Raw genomic sequence first — 17,967 nt, 5'->3', positions numbered from 1 at the left:
AGAAGAATACCATTAGGCATAACTGCCTTTCTTCGTTGAATAGTCAAAACTTTCAGGAAGCTTTCATATCTCAAGAACCAGTAGACATATCGAACTATCGAGATATCAACAAAATTGTGTTATATAGATAATAATTTTTACTATAGCAATTTAAAAAACATTTTGGCTAGCCAAAAATACATCACGAATAAATAACACTAGTGACTTGAATACATTACTTTAAACGTGACGTGATGCCAAACCAATATGATTTTGAAAAAAATGTAACTCACGGTTTTATTTAAAAATTAAAAATAAAAAAAGCTGGCGAAATAATTTTCACCTCGAATATTTTACGAACAAAAAATGGTTATTTCTTTAAAAACTTTTTTACAACGTGGTACATTTTAAGATCAAACTCACAGTATTTTAGTAAAAAATAAAACCTTAAAAAATCATTACTATAAGTTGGAACATTTTTTTTAAGTTAAAGGTATTGGCTTCAAACTAGTTTTACCTAATACTAAAATCGAGTTTTTTACATGCAGTAAAATTTTGGAAAATATCGGATCAATGATTTCATTATAAAAAAAAATAAAACATTACAAAAACTTGGTAAACATTTATTTTTGGCTCAAATATCTTTTCAGAAAATTTAAAATATTGGCCTTAAACTAATTTCATATTTCTTATGGAAAAAAAATATAAAATATTTTTTATAAAAATCCAACAGTCAGTTTTTTTTCATACAAATAAAAATCTGCACAAAATTGGTGAAAATTGATGTTCGATTCTCGTTGTTTCGTAAATAAATGAAGGTATTCTTCAAAATGATTTCATTCTACAATAAATGTTCTTAAAAAATTCAATTTGTATTTTTACTTGCGCCTTATATATGTATTGTACATAGCAAGTTTTTATATGGCAAGTTTTGAATTCAAAAAAATTCGAACTCGATTTAATCAAATATGACATTACAAAGGTAGAGAAGTCGAAAAAGTGGGTTCCTCGATTCCGTCCGTCTGTCTGCCTATTTTGTTTCCTACAGCCCAAAGCAATAGGTCAATTGATCTCAGGTTTTGAACCGATTCGAGTTAGACGTATTTTTCATTTTTTAAATATACATACAAACGTTTGATGTTTTTATTAAAAAATTGAAATTTCGAATTTTCTCAAAAACAAACTTATAGATTTTGTTTTAAATGTTCAATAAATTTTGTTCTTAAACTAACTTCTTTCAATATAAAAAAATGTGTATTGGTCTAGAAGGTTATTGGTTCAGAAGGGTACTGGTCCAGAAGGGTACTGGTCCAGAAGGGTACCCCAAATAGAGCACAAGATCTTATAATGTCTAAATAATATTTGATTATCAAAAATGTCATTGTTTTTACATTTAATTTAAAAAAAAAAAATATGTCTTGAAAATGAGGCATCATTTTTTACGAAATTGAAATGTAAAAAGTATTTTATTAAGCTCTAAATAACTGCATATCGAGAATATTTTTTTTTTCAAAATAATTTTTTGAAAAATTGAGTTTTTTTTTTGAGAAAGTAAATAGCTTTAAATTTTTGAAAGCAAACTTTTTTGCGGGTATATTTATAAATCTTAAAACACAGGACAAATGTATATTATTATTAAAAATTAAAAACGTTCAAGAAATCCTAATAAAATCTCGATACCAATAAAAGGTTTTGAATTCAAACTTTTTCATCAAATCCAAAATATTGTTCTTAATTTTCAGTTATATTTTTTAAGAAAAATTCAACTGACAACTTTTTTAACAAAAAACGAATACCTACAAAAACAACAAAAAACTCATAATAATTGGTTTTGAATTCAAGGTATTTCATCATATCCAAAATATTGTTCTTAATTTTCAGTTATTTTTTTTAGAAAAATTCAACTGACAACTTTTGTAACAAAAAACGAATACCTACAGAAACAACAAAAAACTCATAATAATTGGTTTCGATGTTTATATTCTTATGAATATTTTGTTAAAGTTTTAACCAAGACAAATTGACAGACGGGAATGGAAAGTTATCAGTGTGGGTGGCAGCCCAGCCTCTTTTTTTTTTAATCCAACTGCACACTCAAAAAAAGTTATGTTTGGTTCAATACTAAACTCATAAGCATATGTATATTTTTTCTATTTGTTCTTAATTAATATATAAAACTAGTATAATTTCATTGCACAGAAAAGTAAACATTTCTTTTTTTAAAACTAAAGGCAGCAAAATTTCAAACGGTTTAAGTAAATTTGTTATTCTTAAAATTCACTTATTAATAAGAAAAAGAAACAAAAAACATTTTTATAACTAGAAACAAACAAGAAATTAATTTTAAAAAATGACAAATAAAAAACATATTAACATAATACAGATTCAGATTATTTGTGTTTTGTATTGTTGCTTGCATATTAAGGTAATAAATATAGTACATTATTAAGAAAAGTAAGTGTTTTTAAATATATTTATAAATTATTAAAACTTTGTAAATTTACATACAACCGCATGACTCAATCACCATATTAGGAAATTTCATAAGCGTCGCTGTATTATTACTATCCCTAAAAAATATTTCCAGGGAAGAGTACTGATTCGCTGTACAGCATGGTATAAGTTCGAGTGGTTTCTTTCCGGCAGTATCCCTGTGTGAGATAACTTTCTAAAAGAAAATAAAATAAAAAAATTTGTTTCAACAAAAGCTTCTTCATTATTTTTGTATTTAAATGAAAGGGACACGCTTATTTTACGTGATATTCCCATGCGATAATGCAGATGATTAAACAAAAAAACCCTCACCCCCACTTCATGATATTTTTAACGATTTTTTTGTATTTGTTTAGGTCGTTCGGTGCGATCCCGCACTGTTTCTACGTAACGTAATTCATCTGGACACAGAGGCATGTTTGTATCATCAAGTGTGCGGTTGCGGTAGCGATAGCGATAGGCAACCAAATATTTCAAAGAAGTAATATTTTGCACATCAAAGATCAGACATATGAGAGAGAGAGAGAAAAATGCCAATATGTTTTTAATTGTGTTTGCGTTGTTCTTTTTTGAAATATGGGAACTTCCCATTTCCATTTGCAATGATATTAGTTATGTGCGTGTTCACCAATATAAAACTGCGTGTGAAAAATATGGGACTTTGATCTCGATAATATAATATTTTCAAATCAGCTGTCAAGATTTTCTTTGGCATGATGAACCGGATTTCGAAAGAAATGTGACAAGTGTATCTCATATTGTCAGTGCATGACATATTATCTTAGTGCTAGGTTATGAATTCTTTGAAAACAGTTGTTACCAAAGTTCAAAACTTTTTAATCTTTGATCCAATCATTCAAGCATTAGTTTCAATTCCTGCGAGTGAACTAGACGTTTTTGGGTTTTTATATTATTTTCATTTTATAATAGAAACAAAAAACAATTAAACGTGATGTATTTTGATCTTAAGCTTGATCATTTTCTTTTAAGCGATTTTAGATTTTGAGTTGAAATAAAAATTCACACATAATTTACGATATTCGTTCTTTTTATCCAATTGACATTTTTAAGATCCTTGCGGCCTTTTTCTATCCAACAAAATTGATGGGGCCGCTATTGGAAATCAACTACAACAGTTTTTCTATTTTTTAAATGAATTGTAAAAGAGTTTATAAAAAAAATCATACTATATGTATCCTAAGTAAAGCAGGGATGAGGGCATTTATTTAAGGGAATAGAATGGAACAATGAAATATATAAAAGAAAATCAATGCATTTAAATAATTTTACTCACCCTCATTAATGAACTATGATGTGTCGAACTTTGAGCTATACTCGCCACAGTAGAGCAGGATCCCCGGCAAAAGTATGCATCATAGCCTTTTGGACTGATAATCCAGTCACCCCAACCGATCTCATCAAACGATATGTATAGCCTTTCCCGACAACACTCCGTCACACCGTTTGTACAATTAACGCTACGTTTTTGCCTCGAAACTCGTCGCCGATTTTGAGTGTCAATCTTAATAAATGGTCGATAATCTTTTTCAGTTGAAATAAGACCATCGGCAGTCTCTATTTCACATGATTGACAGGATATATGAATTAAATGGCTGAGATCATGAATGCCAAACCAGCGTTTGATTGGCCACTCAATGTCGATCTTCATCCAGCCCTCTGAAAATAAAAGATCAAAGTTTAAGGTCTTAGAAGTAATGCAATTTTGTATACATGTATATATCAATTTAATTATTCGTATTTGTATGTATATTTTTTAGTTCAAATTGTGGGTTGAGTAAAAGGCGGTTATCGCTACTTTGTACTTGTACATATGTATTTATATAATTGACACGAGCCATTTCATTCTAGATTTATGAGGTTTTCATGATTTCGTTAAGTGATTTTTTTGAAAGCAAAATAAAGAACAATTTGGGGTCAATTGACTTTCAGACGAAAGTCCAAAACAACTCCCGGACTTTGTGTGGAAACATCTTTGATAATTAGTTATTTGATTTAGTCAGAATATATTTTGTTTTAAATACATATATATTTTATAATTGAATATCACGGAGAATTATTTTTTTAACGATATTTTGCAATAATAGGCATTCTATGGAACTTACCTTGTACATCGACTGATTGTATTGCTATGGGTTTAACCTTAGGAAGGTATTTAGAGTTAAGACCTCCTTGTTCAACCTCTGATACAACGATTGTTTGCTTGAGAAGATCTTTGGAATTTCTTTTTTTGAAAATCCACAAAACCGCCTTACTGACATCAATACTTTCCAAGTCCAAATCGTCAATTTTGAATGAAAAACAAATTGAAGGCTGACTAAGGTTATTACACTCTTGTTTTTCTGTAGAAAATACAAAAAAGATAAAGAAAATTTGTGTTATTTGAGTATTATATTATATTTGTCAAAAAATTGTATGAATCTTCCAAATGACAGCTTTGTATATAAATCTTATAGTAAATATAATCATCGTGTTTCTTAAGGTGGCGGCACCTAGTGAACAGGTTCAGACAACAAAAAGAACTTATTTTGCAGTCAACTGCATTTTTTCAACGTAAGTTTTGACCAAGGCAACTAGTGAGTTTTTCAAGTGTCATTAAATTCAAACTCGAAACTATACTTCACTAACCACAACCTTTAGTTGATCGTGCAAAATTTACTAAAAACATATGTAATTGTTTACAAAACATTCGTCAGGCAAGTCACCTTTGTGTTGAATTAAAAAAAAAAAAATATTACTTATTGCTTTTCCAATTTGACAAGGGACCCTTTTACATAAAATGTCAAGTTTAATTGCTCAGACAATAAATTAAATCATACAGTAGTAAAGTTCAACTTTTAGTGGAATCGATTTTTCCCAGTCAACTTTCCAATAAAGTTGTTTTAATTAGAAGATAATGTTTTAGCAGCTGGCCAATCAGATCCTAGAAACTTTCCTTTCTTTTAAGTTCTTTATGTTGGCTGAACTTTTCTTATACTAAGGATTTTATAAACAAATATGATAGCTGTTTTTTATTTTCGATAGAAAGAAAAGTCTTTCTGAATTTCATTTAAGAATTGAAACCATTGGGAGTTGACAATTTTTAATTGACAAATTTGCCTAAATTTCTTTTGATAATTAAACAAGGTTTCAAGTCCATTTAACATATGTACATAATATATAATATTATAATGAAATAGATATATGGTAATAGAAATTTTTTTAGAAATTACCTCTTTCTAAGACTATAAATTTTTTACTAGCCCTTGCATAGTAATCATCCAAATCCTTAGAACTTGTCGTCTGATCTTGGTGTATTGTTGTTTCTTCGTAAATAGGTTTTGGCATTCCTACCGCTGACACATTTGGTTTATCTTTTAACCGCAGTTTTTCTAAAATCTGTGTCTTCACAAACTCAATACGTAAAAGCGTGAGTTCCTCCTCACTGACACGAACATTTTGTCGATTCGATGTTTCACATTTAGGACACTTTATTATCGGTTCATCTTTACGGATTTGCCTATGGTTTTCTAAACGTGAATCAATTTTCGTATCGAGCTTATTATTCACATCAGAATCATCCTCCTCGTTTACTCTGTCGTTGTTGACAGTTGGCAAGTCCATAGCAGGATCATCATAGTAATCATCATTATGGCTGTTTGGCCCTAACAAATCCTTCCTAACAATGTGCCAGAGATTCGACTTGTACTTGGGTTTTTCTCCTTCAACGTCATCCGTGTTTTTAGATGGAAATTCATCAACTTCTCGATTTCCTTGATTTGCTGCATATTGATCATGTTCTGGTTGAAGATGTTGATGTGAGTTATGTGGCAGATGATGCCGATGTGGATGGGGATTGTGTCGGTGATTATTGTTTTGATGTTCGCGGTGGTTATTATGTTCACTGGTTTCTAAGGCATCGTGATTCTGAAGGCGTACGTGATGAAGTGGTTTGTATGTTTCTGATTTTGGAAACATTCGATTGTTAATATTCGTGCATTCTAGGGCTACACCGGCCAAAAGAACTAACAATATAAAATATTTTACCATTTTGTTCTATATTTGCTACAATTCTTTAGAATACCGTTTGACACAGCACTTTTTGTAATAATAAGACTAGCAAATGATTTCGATGTAGTTTTATTCTTTATTAGCGGAGGAAATGTTTTAACGTATTTTTTTAAGATATGTGTATTAGGGGGCTCTGTACTATCTTTTAGGGAGCATGGATATATTAAGTGTAGTCAGTAGATTTTGTAAGAGCATAGAATAATGATGGCACTAGATTATAGCTTTATTATTTTATTTTTTGAATAATTTACTAAAGAGTGAGAAGTTTCTTTTGCAGATTTATGTGTATTTTATTGCAGTAACAATAACAGAAAATTAATCTTAATTTTCAATTCGAAACCAATATCTGAAAGTAAAAGAAGTAATTTTTATATTAGAAAACCAGCAGCGTCCAATGAATTGTATGAATTGTGACAAAATTAATTAAAACATACAATAGTCATTTCAAAATGTTCATTATAAAATTTTAAACTATTAATGACATGTGAACAATTATTCTTATAATGCAGTGGATGAAATGGGGCAGTCAACAGTTGAGAATTCAAATTAATAGGTCCGTTTGCGCGTATTTCCCTTGTTTATTTTTACGAACTGTCACTTTTTTGACATGTTTGTATGCTAGTTTTTAATAAAATGCAATAAGCAATTTACTAGTTAGCAAAATGAAAGGAAAGGTTTAAAGAAAGGTATTAGCAAATAGCTAACTAGTAGATCGTTAAACCCTTTACAATAGGTTGTTTAAAATTTTGCGCCAATGAATTTAACAGTATAGAATCTCAAGCTTATGAATTGACCAATTTAATTTGACACTTTAATTTTGTGATTTAGTTTGTGTTGCTTGACGATTTCAAACTAAAATAAAAAGCTTCTCTTTTATATCTGGATTTGGGAATATTTCTAGAAAAAAAAAAAAACATAAATAACAAGAACATTAAAAGAGCAAAACTTATGTGGACTCTAATGCTACTGAAGATCACTTGAAAAGGTTGGATTTGTTATTCAGAAATACAATTATTTAAAAATACTGATACAAAACAGTAAACTAATTAATCTCTTTCAAATTGATCCTAACGAACTTTTTAAAAATGGAATGAAAAACAACAAAAAAACAAAAAACTACACACTACAAAATTAAAACTTTTTACACTTTCAATTGTTTATTTTTGTTATTTTTGTTTTTAAAAACAAGAACAGAGATCACTTCGCGATTGTACTCAATTAGTATTTAAAATTGATAAGCTAAAATATACCAAAAACAGTCTCCCTTATAAATAAAATCGTAGAATTTTACCTTGGGTAAAAAATGAAAGTACTTTAGTATTTTTTTTCTCAAAAACAATCTTAATATAATTTTTTTTCACAAGCATTAAAGTAAATTTTAAATTTATTTACAAACTAAATTGGGAACTGTGCTCTTATTCCGGTACGCGCCAACTAAGAAATGATTGATCACGTTGAAAAACGTGAGTTCTTATTTTACTAAGCAATTCGATCTCGAATTCTTGATTCCTTGGCAATCAAATGAATTTATTGTAATACAATTCTTTTGGAAATTAAGACTTCTCTTTTTCAAAGGTAAGAACCATAGAAGAAATAATGACAACAAATTGCATCAGCTTCTAAAAATGTATGTATGTAGTTACCACCCGCTCGATGGAAGTGGTGCTCGGCATGTGAGTCGTTGCATAGCACAGCAAGCGGTATGGCGTCGTTGCTACTTATAGTTTTTACTAAAAATAATAGTTTATACTATAAAACCTTTAGTACCAGATAGCCCAAAAGTCTGCATTACTTTCGCGGCGTTGCGGAAGAAAAAAATTTAAACTTAAAATATCCTTATAAACGATTTTCTTGCCTGAGTAAGCTGAGCAACACGTCAATGAGCGAATTGAAATTGTTTAATTAATCTTCAATAAATAATGACGCCATTCAATTTATTACTATTAAGGTCGCATAATTCAATTTTAAATATGAATAACACCCAAAGGTAATAAATTGTTTTGCAATTTCCCATGACACATTATATCCCATAAATCAGAATGACAGCTCCAAATGTCAATTAATTTTGTTTGGTCAAATTTTAATTCCGATCAATTTACGAGACTAACTCTATTTTTAAAAAAATAATTGGTACAATCATCGTTTACTTATTAAAATTCAGCTCCACGTGTATTAATTAAAAACTTCCGATACGGCACGGGGTCTTGCATACGTAACCAAAGAGGAAGCCATTCAACTTTACAAGGAATTAGCTCAAAGAAAATATTGCTGATTAAAGCGCGTCTCAATTACGCAAACTTATTTCATCAGATTATTTTTAATTTTTTTTTCTTTTCGATAATTTTGACGAATTAAATTAAATTAAAAGGGCGCATACAAATTGTAAAATTCTAAACTCATTCGCGTGGAAGTTCATTGATAAGAAGCGATACGTATTTTATTGATTGATGTACTAAGACAGCATGTATCAAATTTGTGATGACAGTTTTGTGTAGTACTGCTGATTATGACGCTGCAACTAATTTTTAAATTTAGTAATTTTATTTAACAGAACAGGAAATAAAATGCATATTTATTATAATCATAATTTGTTATCAGATAATATTAGCAGTAATTAAAATTACAAGCAATATAAATATGCCAATGCGTAGTTACGAGTATAACTATATAATTACCCGTAAGTTGCAAGAGGATAGTTCATCATGTAATTCAATTTTTATTATCATTTACTAAGTTTCATATCTGAAGTAAATCGTTATCAATCGTTGATCAATAATGATGCTGCTGTGTTCTGCGCCTCTAACTATGGCTATGATCTTTTGATCTCTAACCACTGTAGAGTTGACGGTTTCATCCAACATTGGTGGAAATTCGATAGATTACCATTGCTAACTTTTGAAATCAAAAAAAAAAATGGGGTGGCGCAACAGTCCGTTGTGAACCAGGGCCTATTGACTTACAACTCTCAACCATTCCTGTGTGCGAGTACTGTTTTTCAGGAATGGAAGGGACGTACAATTTTAGGCCGAATCCGAACGGCTAGTTTGAGAAAGCACTTTTTCATGACAAGAATTACTCTTAAGGGATTTGTCAATTCCTCGCAAGAGGCAGTACCCGCGAAATTTTTTTTTTTTAAATTAAGGTGGCACAGGCAGGTATTGGACCCAAGACCCCTTGCATGACAGACCAACGCACTAACCATCATGCCACGGGTACTACTCTAACTTTTGAAATGCCGATTTTTATTTTTAACTTACAATAGGACATTACTGTAATCGGCCCGATTCGTTGAATTGCAAATTTAGACATATCTCTACGTTTCAAGGTCCCTAGAATCTAAATCAAAGATTTTTAGAGAGATACCTGTGTGGGTTGGGATATCATTGTTCGTAGTCCGTATCTCAAGAAACAGCAGAGACATTGACTTAAAATAATTTTACATTTTACATAACATCGAAAATTGCTGAAGGAACCTTCAAAGATGTTTTTTTTAATACAGCAATTTAAAATAGTGAACGAACGAAATGCTAAATAGACTTCAATTTAGATTTATATATTATTTATTATATGACAGTAAACGAAATAAGCATTATTTTGAAAAAATCAACTTACGTTTTTTTATTAATGAAAAAAACTAAACAAATATTTTTGTCACTTAAAATATTTTACGAAAAATAAATTGATGTTACTTTCAAAATAATAGTATTCAACGAAAAGTAAAGTTTTTGACATCTGGTAAAATTTTAAGAATAATCAAATTTACAGCGCAGAAAATAACACCATCTCTGAGATCAAAAGAAGAATTACCCTCGTCGTTGTTTTTGTGGACTAAGAAAGCAATTAAGTAGTAGAGCAGCTAAAAAAAAGCTTTGAATATGACAATAGCGAATGGAAGCACCTTGGATCGTTTCGAGAGACAAGTAAATGATGAAGAAGATGGAACGGCGAGCTGTAGTGGCTACACAGCGACGCAAAATTAGCCAAAAGGATAGAAGTCCAACGCCTGAGATGGCTGAGTCACCTGAGCGCTTGAAAACTAATGCTCCTACCCGGTCTTCGAATTCACGCCCCGATCAGGTGGCATGCACAAATGGAAAGTCATCTTACATAAAATGCAGTTTGCAACTGGAGACTTGATGAAGAAGTTTGTTGAGTGAGGCCCTATACTTCAAACAGGACTTCAACACTAACTAAAGGAAATAAGTAAGGAAAATTAAAAATTACTATTGTTGCTCAATCTTTCAGAGTCACAATATATTGGATTGTAGGCAACATTTTCGAAAGAAATTAATTTTGTAGTGCCAAAAATGTTATCATAATGTTTGTTTTATTAAACTTTTATTTGTGTTTCTGGTATATTTTTTTTTGTCGCTTACAGACAGACACAATAGCCTTATGAAATTCAGTCCCTACTTTTCTTGCTCATGCAGTAACGTACAATAATATGGAATAAAAGATAGAGTTTGGCATTTCCGTTAGCAAATGTTGAAATGGTGTGAAATTTTAATAAGGTGTACTTTGAGATATCAAGCCCTTATCTAACGATTTCCAAAAAAAGAAGTTTTAAGTATATAGTACATGTATACTTCACTATTCAACATTATTTAAGTTAAGACTTGTATAGTTTCTCAAATAAACAACCTTATTTGTAAATATTTGTACCGATTATTCATTCAACAGGGAATTTATCATTTCTTATGATTTTTCTTTTTCATTGAAATTTCAATCACAACATGATTTGAGAAATCTTCAATCCGCTGGATTAAAGTCAAGGATAATCAAGGATTTGCTAGATAGGTATTCCTTTATACTATTTTATAAAACTGTTGTAAGAAATTCAAACAAAATTAAAATATGCAAAAAAATACAAAAACATTTATTTTGTAAAAAGTGAAAGGCTAACTGAGGCGTATCAAAGGTTAACATCGTTGAGACGAATTCGTAGAAAGAAACTTAGGAAAAATAACATTCCTAACTTATAGATTGGTCGGCCTTACATTAAACTTAAAATTTATTTTTGTTTTCTTTTATAACAAATCAAATTAAATTAATACAAAATGAGTCAACTCAACAAGACAAAATAATACGTTTATCACTGCAAGGTGAGGCAGAAGATTTGACAGATTGAACTCAATGTTAAACACCATTGATAATTAAATTTTGGTATAAAAAAAAACCGTAAAAAAGCTGATAAGAATATCGCTCAAATAATTAATCCTCCCACACAAAAGTTTTGCGTGATAATAATAATAAATTAATCACTTTTATTTCCTGTTGTTTTTTAATTTTGGTTTTTGCTTGGTATGTATTGAAAAACATAAATAGTATGATTATGCCAACCACCCTGTACTAGAAGGTCGATTTATTTTTGCGAGATTTTCGATAGAAATTTTAATCTTTGGCTTTGAGTTTAAATAACTTATCCACTCTTAAAATAATTTGCATAACAATACAAACATCTGCTTCTCCTGACATACCGAAGACAAAAACGTCAAAAGGTTGTACTTTCTATTCATAAGCACAAAATCAATAGTATTGGAAATCACCAATAACCTTAATATGTACATACATAGGTTAGCCCGATCTTCTTTTTAACTATTTATTTCCTAAAATGCTCTATTTTTTGTGGAAACAAATTAATATTTACTTTATTTTACAGTAACTGTGCCCAACGAGTTTTGTTCGATTTTAAAATGAATTAAGATCTCGATCCGCAGATAATGAAACACGTCTAATAACAGTGTTTTTCGTCCCCACATAGTAAAAGTACACCATATTTTTGTATATGTAAATTTGGACTTCTATCTATGCCAGTCATGTATAATATTTATAAGTTATAACATATTAAATTTTATTGTTTATCTTCACTTTATACATATATTCAAAAAGGTGCATTATGGACCACTTTGTTCACAGTGAGTAAAATGTTAAATTCGATTGAAACGAATGTTGTTCATTTTTTTAAAAAGCTTGATTAACAAAAATAATGTTTTTTTTCACAAAACTTTCAAAGCCCGCATACTATTAAATAAATAAATTAGATCCAAGAAAATATAAAACATTTATTTTTTAAGAAAAAAAATAAATTTAAGAATAAAAATGATGAAAACGGCATCTCCACATATTTCTCTTCAATTTTTGAATGTTTTTATAGGCATACGTGAGAATACTAGATGTTGAAAACAAATTTTGAAACAAAAACATACCTGAGGTTTTAATTCTGTTTCATTAATAATCTATCAGGCATGATTATGATAATTTTTTGATTTTTTTAACACAATTTAAAAATAATAAACTTTTTTTAAATTATTTTTGTTTGTTTTTATTTTTTATTAGGTATTTGGGATGGAATTTTATTTTTTGTTATGAATTTCGATCTATCGAGTGTTAAATTTTTGATACAGCTTCCTTGAGTATTGAAGACGACTGTGACTGTGAGACTAGAACGGATTAACTTATTCGAACGACTTAACTTAGTATGTGCTTTAATTTAAGACTATCGACTCAGCAATATGGGCTACGGTCGCATTCTCTCTCGGTAGTATATCAAGTCGAAAAACAAAAACAAAAACCAATAGCTAGGTACCTACATCTAGCTCTGTACCTAGGCCAATGTATAGGTTGAGCTACTAACTGATAAGATAATTTAAGTTTAAGAGAATTCATTTTCTTATAAATTTGAGGTCTCTTTTCATAACAATGGCTGTAATTTTTCTCTATTATCGTTGAGAAATTTTGTAGTTTGTTGTGGTAGGACAAGATTTCTTTTAAGAGAATATTTAAACCATTTTTTATAATGTAGATTAGAAAAACCGTAAAAAATATGGACAATATATTTGAAAATAAACATATTGTTTCGGTGTTAACATGAATAATGGACATGCCTCGACATCATGCTTAATATTAATTTTGAATTCCTCATAAAATGAAGCCTTAATTTTAAAATAATAATAACAATAAAAATAATAACTCAATATTAAAGTGTTAATAGAAATGTTTTTTCTCTGATTTACATAGGTACGTACTCATATCTATATTTTTTTTATCGTCGCGCGTCGACCAGTTTAGGTCTTAAGTCCAGTAGAATCATACGTTTAATTTGTGTGGTAATTTCTAAAGGTTCAAGAGTCCACGATAAAATCTAGACTTTTGAACTTTATTTTGGAAATAAACGTAATTATAAGCGGAAAGGTATTATAAGTGGGTGGGTTAACCTGATTTTCATTATGATCTTACGAGGTTATGAAGTTTTGGTGTTACTAAGTACCTAATGGCCTTTGCTTAGTAAGGCACTTGTAGATAGACAAAAATAAGGCAAGGTTCATAAGTAGTATAAGCAACACAAATTGTTGGATCGAACATAAGAATTCAGCGACTACGCCACTGATTAAAGTTCATGTTATGTGTCATGCACTATATGAATGAAAATTTAAGATTAATTCGAGTGCTTGGCTAAGATAAGATACAATCAAGTAGGTACCCTTTGTCTAAAGAGATCAGACTGTCATATAAGAAAGCTAGGTATAATATTATTAGCATATTGGTTTTAAAATAAATAATACCATTGTTTACATCGTATGTTTCCACTGACTGTTAGTAAATTTTCGTTGATTTCTTAAGGCTTAAGAGAAGTTCCTTTATTTGAGGTCTTACGTTCAATGCCCTGTGCCGTCTAAAGTATTTTTCACGGGTACTGCCTCTTACGAGGAATTATAACATAAAGGACTTCTGTTGGCAACACCCATAAAATGTAGAGCCAAATGTAGGCACCTCCCAAAGTACCTTATGTCAAAAGCCGCCATTGATGATTTCCGGTTATCTGGCTCGTTGACATTCTGCATACTCTCAACGAACCAACAACAAAAAGAAAAGAAAGCTTGAACAAAAAAAGAGAAAAATTAGAATTACAAATCAGAAAACCTACTAAAGTGCTAGAAAAATTAAAATAAAAAAAGAAAAACTATTGTAAGTTATATTAATAATAATAACTGATGAATCGAATAATTTTGAATTAATAAAGGTTGTAACTTGGCCACAAAGGACTTCAAATGTTTTGTCTCCTCATCGTGGGAGTTTACGACAAGTTTTTTTCGTTAGTTGGCAACAATTCGAACAACTTCATTTGCAGTTAACTATTAGGTGGTGCAACAGTTCATGAAGAACCAGGGCCTATTGACTTACAACTATCAACCATTCCTGTGTGCGAGTAATGTTGTCATAGATAGAAGGGACCTACAGTTTATATGAAAAAAGTTAGGTGGCACAGGCAGGGATTAAACCCAAGACCCCTTGCATGACAGTCCAACGCACTAGCCATCACGCTACGGGTACCATATTTGCAGTCTTAATTGCGTTCTTCAAAAGTAAATTTAAACCAAGGCAACTAGTTAGTTTTTCACTTCAGCCTACAAAACATTCAGAAAAGCTTTCATTCCGAAATATGTTTTGTATTTAAAAAATGCTAGTGATTTCTTTTTGACACAAGTATAATTGACTTGATAGTAAGGGAGATTTGTCTTGACTAACTTTCCAATAAAGTTGCCTTAGTTGGAAGGCAATTCTTCTATCCAATCAGATTCTTTGATTTCAGTGATTTCTTTTGCAATTTGACAAGGAACGCTACATAAAACAACAAATAGAAATTCATTTTGACACAAGTATAATTGACTTGATAGTAAAGGAGATTTGCCTTGACTAACTTTCCAATAAAGTTGCCTTAGTTGGAAGGCAATTCTTCTATCCAATCAGATTCTAGAAACGTTCCTTAAATTCAAGTCCATTATGTCGCCTGAACCTGTCAATTGTAAAATTATCCAAAAGTCGTTCTTGCCTTAAAAATTGTTTTTTTTCAAATAAGCCGTTTGGACCCCTCTATCTCCTACAACATTACTCGCACACAGAAATAGTTGAGAGATATAAGTCACTAGGCCGTAGTTCTCAACGAACTGTTGCGCCACATAATTTATGTTATATGTTAACAGGGGCTAAAGCTGTCCAGAAAGCAAATTGGCCAATGATAATTTATTTTTTGATTTCAAGTCCGTAGAACACCCTGAGACCATGACACCAATGGATTTATGTATCTTATACCTATTTGAATTTCATAATTTCTCAAATGTGTTTAGTGCTATAAATATGTCAGATTTACAGTGGGTCTTTAATGTTAACCTTATGAGTGGTAGAATAGTTTGGTATCACTTAAAAATTTATCGATTCGCTTATCGAAATCGATAGATTTTGACATTTTGGTTGACAGCCACCAGCCGTTGTTTTTTTTAATTATTTAAAATAAATAAACGAAATTCAAATTTTTTGTACAAATACATTCAAATGCAATGGTCCCGATCTGATAAGTTTTTTTTTCTCAAAAGAGTTAAACTTTAAATCTCGTATAGATCCCAATGCTCAATTCATTGTTCCACAAAAAGAAATAAAAATAATTATTCAATTGCAATTTCAGTATCTGCCAAAACTTCTGTATATTTAAACCAAAGTTAACCCACCAAATTTAAAGGGTTAATTTAGAGTTGCAGGAGTTAACTTGAGTTAAACTCTAAAACAAGAACGGTCTCTATTTGTACAACAGTATTGTAGAAACTATCTAACTACTAAATGAAACACAAGTCTGTAAAAAATTACTTGCTCCGACGCCAACGCCAGTTAAACGCATTTACTAAAACAAATGAAGAATACCAATATGTATTTTTGCAAGCGATCAATTAGAAAAATTAATATGAGCTATAAAGCAAAAACAAAACTCAAAACATAAAACATAAAAATCCTCAGTAGCCATTTTAATTTGCTTACAAGCTAAAGCAGCATTCACATGAGCGCGACCAACGAACGACGAATGACATATAAAATTCTTAACAAAACGATAGCAATATAGCTTCTATTTGATTTATGATGCATACTTTTACTTTTCAATAGCATATATTAATAAATTTAAGAAAACAAATTTATTCGCGGCGAAAAAAATTGAAGTTGATACGAACCGTCAAACTTTATTCGCGTTCCACATTATCCACACTCGCAACGAATAAAATAATCGCGCGTACTTAACCTAAAGAAATCATTCTTTTTGTGGTTTCGGTGGTCAAAGTCAAACTTTATTCACGACGAATTAAAAACTCTCATGTGAAAGAAATGTCAAAATCGACGAATATTCGTTCATTCGTTGGTCGTTCTCATGTGAATAATGCTTAAAGCAAACAACTGATTTATAAAGTGATTAAATGTGTGCGTGACATTTGCGCGCAAAAACTCATTACGATATGTTTGCGTGAAACAAGCCAACATTTTTTGTTGCAATTTGAATCTTTTTATCGACGGTACAAATACAACAACGTTAACAAAGTGTTTTGGAGGGTGATACGTACTAAGAATGTATATTATCAAGCATTAGACAGGTGAAATTGAGGAAAAAATTCAAACAATTAAAATGGTGCAGGAAAATAGTCAGGCTATTTTTTTAAGTCTTGGTTTTATTTCAGGAGGCTTGAAATGGATGAGAAATATAAATGTCCTTCTTCAAAAAACATATCGAATGCTTGTTTGATTATAATTATTCAAACTTTGAATCTTATTTTTTGATTCTGAAGAAAATGAAAAATAAATTAAAATGTCAAATGATGACAACGTGTGACATAATTGTTCAGGTGCATTTCAAAAAAAAATTAATTCTGAGTGCTCAGAACACGCTTTGTTCGGAGGATATTCATCACCAATTGTTGTTTTTGGAATGTCGTTGAGAAGATGTGAATTCCAACACACAAATGTTGGATTCTCTTCACGAATACATAGCTTTTATTATTGACTTTTGCGCGCAAAAGATTATAATTAGTTTTTCCATTTTAATTAAGCTTTGTAACTTAAGGCCCAACTATAATAGGCATAAGCTAGCATATGCGCGCATAAGTAAACGTGCGAACACAAAGAATCTCAATACGAGTGAACATAATGGAGTCTAGCTCCGTTTCGTTCAATTTTTCTCAGTTTCGTTAACTTAAGCACACTTAAGCAAGAGCGATCCCAGTCGCTCGCCGCATAAGTAAAATCTGACATGTAGATATGTGAGCAAAATTGCATTATGGGTATGCAGTAATTTCGCAAACTTAAGTGAATTTTCGTTGGGTTTTTGACATAAGCATATGTTTGCTTATGTCTATTATAGTTGGGCCTTTATGTCTTGTTTCTGAAGAAAATTGAAACGTTAAACAGTGACAGCTTAAGTGTTCAGGTGTGTTTCAAAAATAATTCTGAACCAGTAACACTATTTGTTCAGAGGATGTTGCTCTATTCTCAGTTAAAAAAGAAAAACGCCTATTGTTGTATTTGGAATGTCGATGAAAAGATGTGAATTTTGACTTGTTTTCACATTAATTAATGACTTTTGGGCGCAAATGTCGTGGACACATGTAATGAGCT

At 30.5% G+C, this 17,967-nt stretch overlaps 2 protein-coding genes across 3 annotated transcripts in view; both read right to left on the bottom strand.

The window, feature by feature from the left end:
• The window catches only part of LOC129953197 (glutamine--fructose-6-phosphate aminotransferase [isomerizing] 2), a 233,214-nt gene that overhangs the window by 18,710 nt on the left and 196,537 nt on the right, over window positions 1–17,967 (bottom strand). The window lies entirely within an intron of this gene.
• Window positions 2,005–13,028, bottom strand: LOC129953200 (growth/differentiation factor 8). Of its 2 annotated transcripts, none has more exons than XM_056066124.1 (5): window positions 12,747–13,028; window positions 5,703–6,886; window positions 4,596–4,832; window positions 3,767–4,149; window positions 2,005–2,647 (listed from the first exon to the last, which is right to left on the bottom strand). In XM_056066124.1, exons 2-5 carry the CDS (start codon window positions 6,517–6,519, stop codon window positions 2,480–2,482), a joined length of 1,605 nt encoding a protein of 534 aa, XP_055922099.1. In that variant the 5' UTR covers window positions 6,520–6,886; window positions 12,747–13,028; the 3' UTR covers window positions 2,005–2,479. The 2 variants fall into 2 exon arrangements, with proteins under 2 accessions (XP_055922099.1, XP_055922100.1); XM_056066125.1 differs by lacking the exon at window positions 12,747–13,028 and adding an exon at window positions 7,832–7,989.

This window comes from Eupeodes corollae, chromosome X (genome assembly GCF_945859685.1).
Source record: "Eupeodes corollae chromosome X, idEupCoro1.1, whole genome shotgun sequence".
NCBI lineage: Eukaryota > Metazoa > Arthropoda > Insecta > Diptera > Syrphidae > Eupeodes > Eupeodes corollae.
Note: the sequence above shows the minus strand (reverse complement) of the source record. Positions and strands in the feature narration are given on the sequence as shown.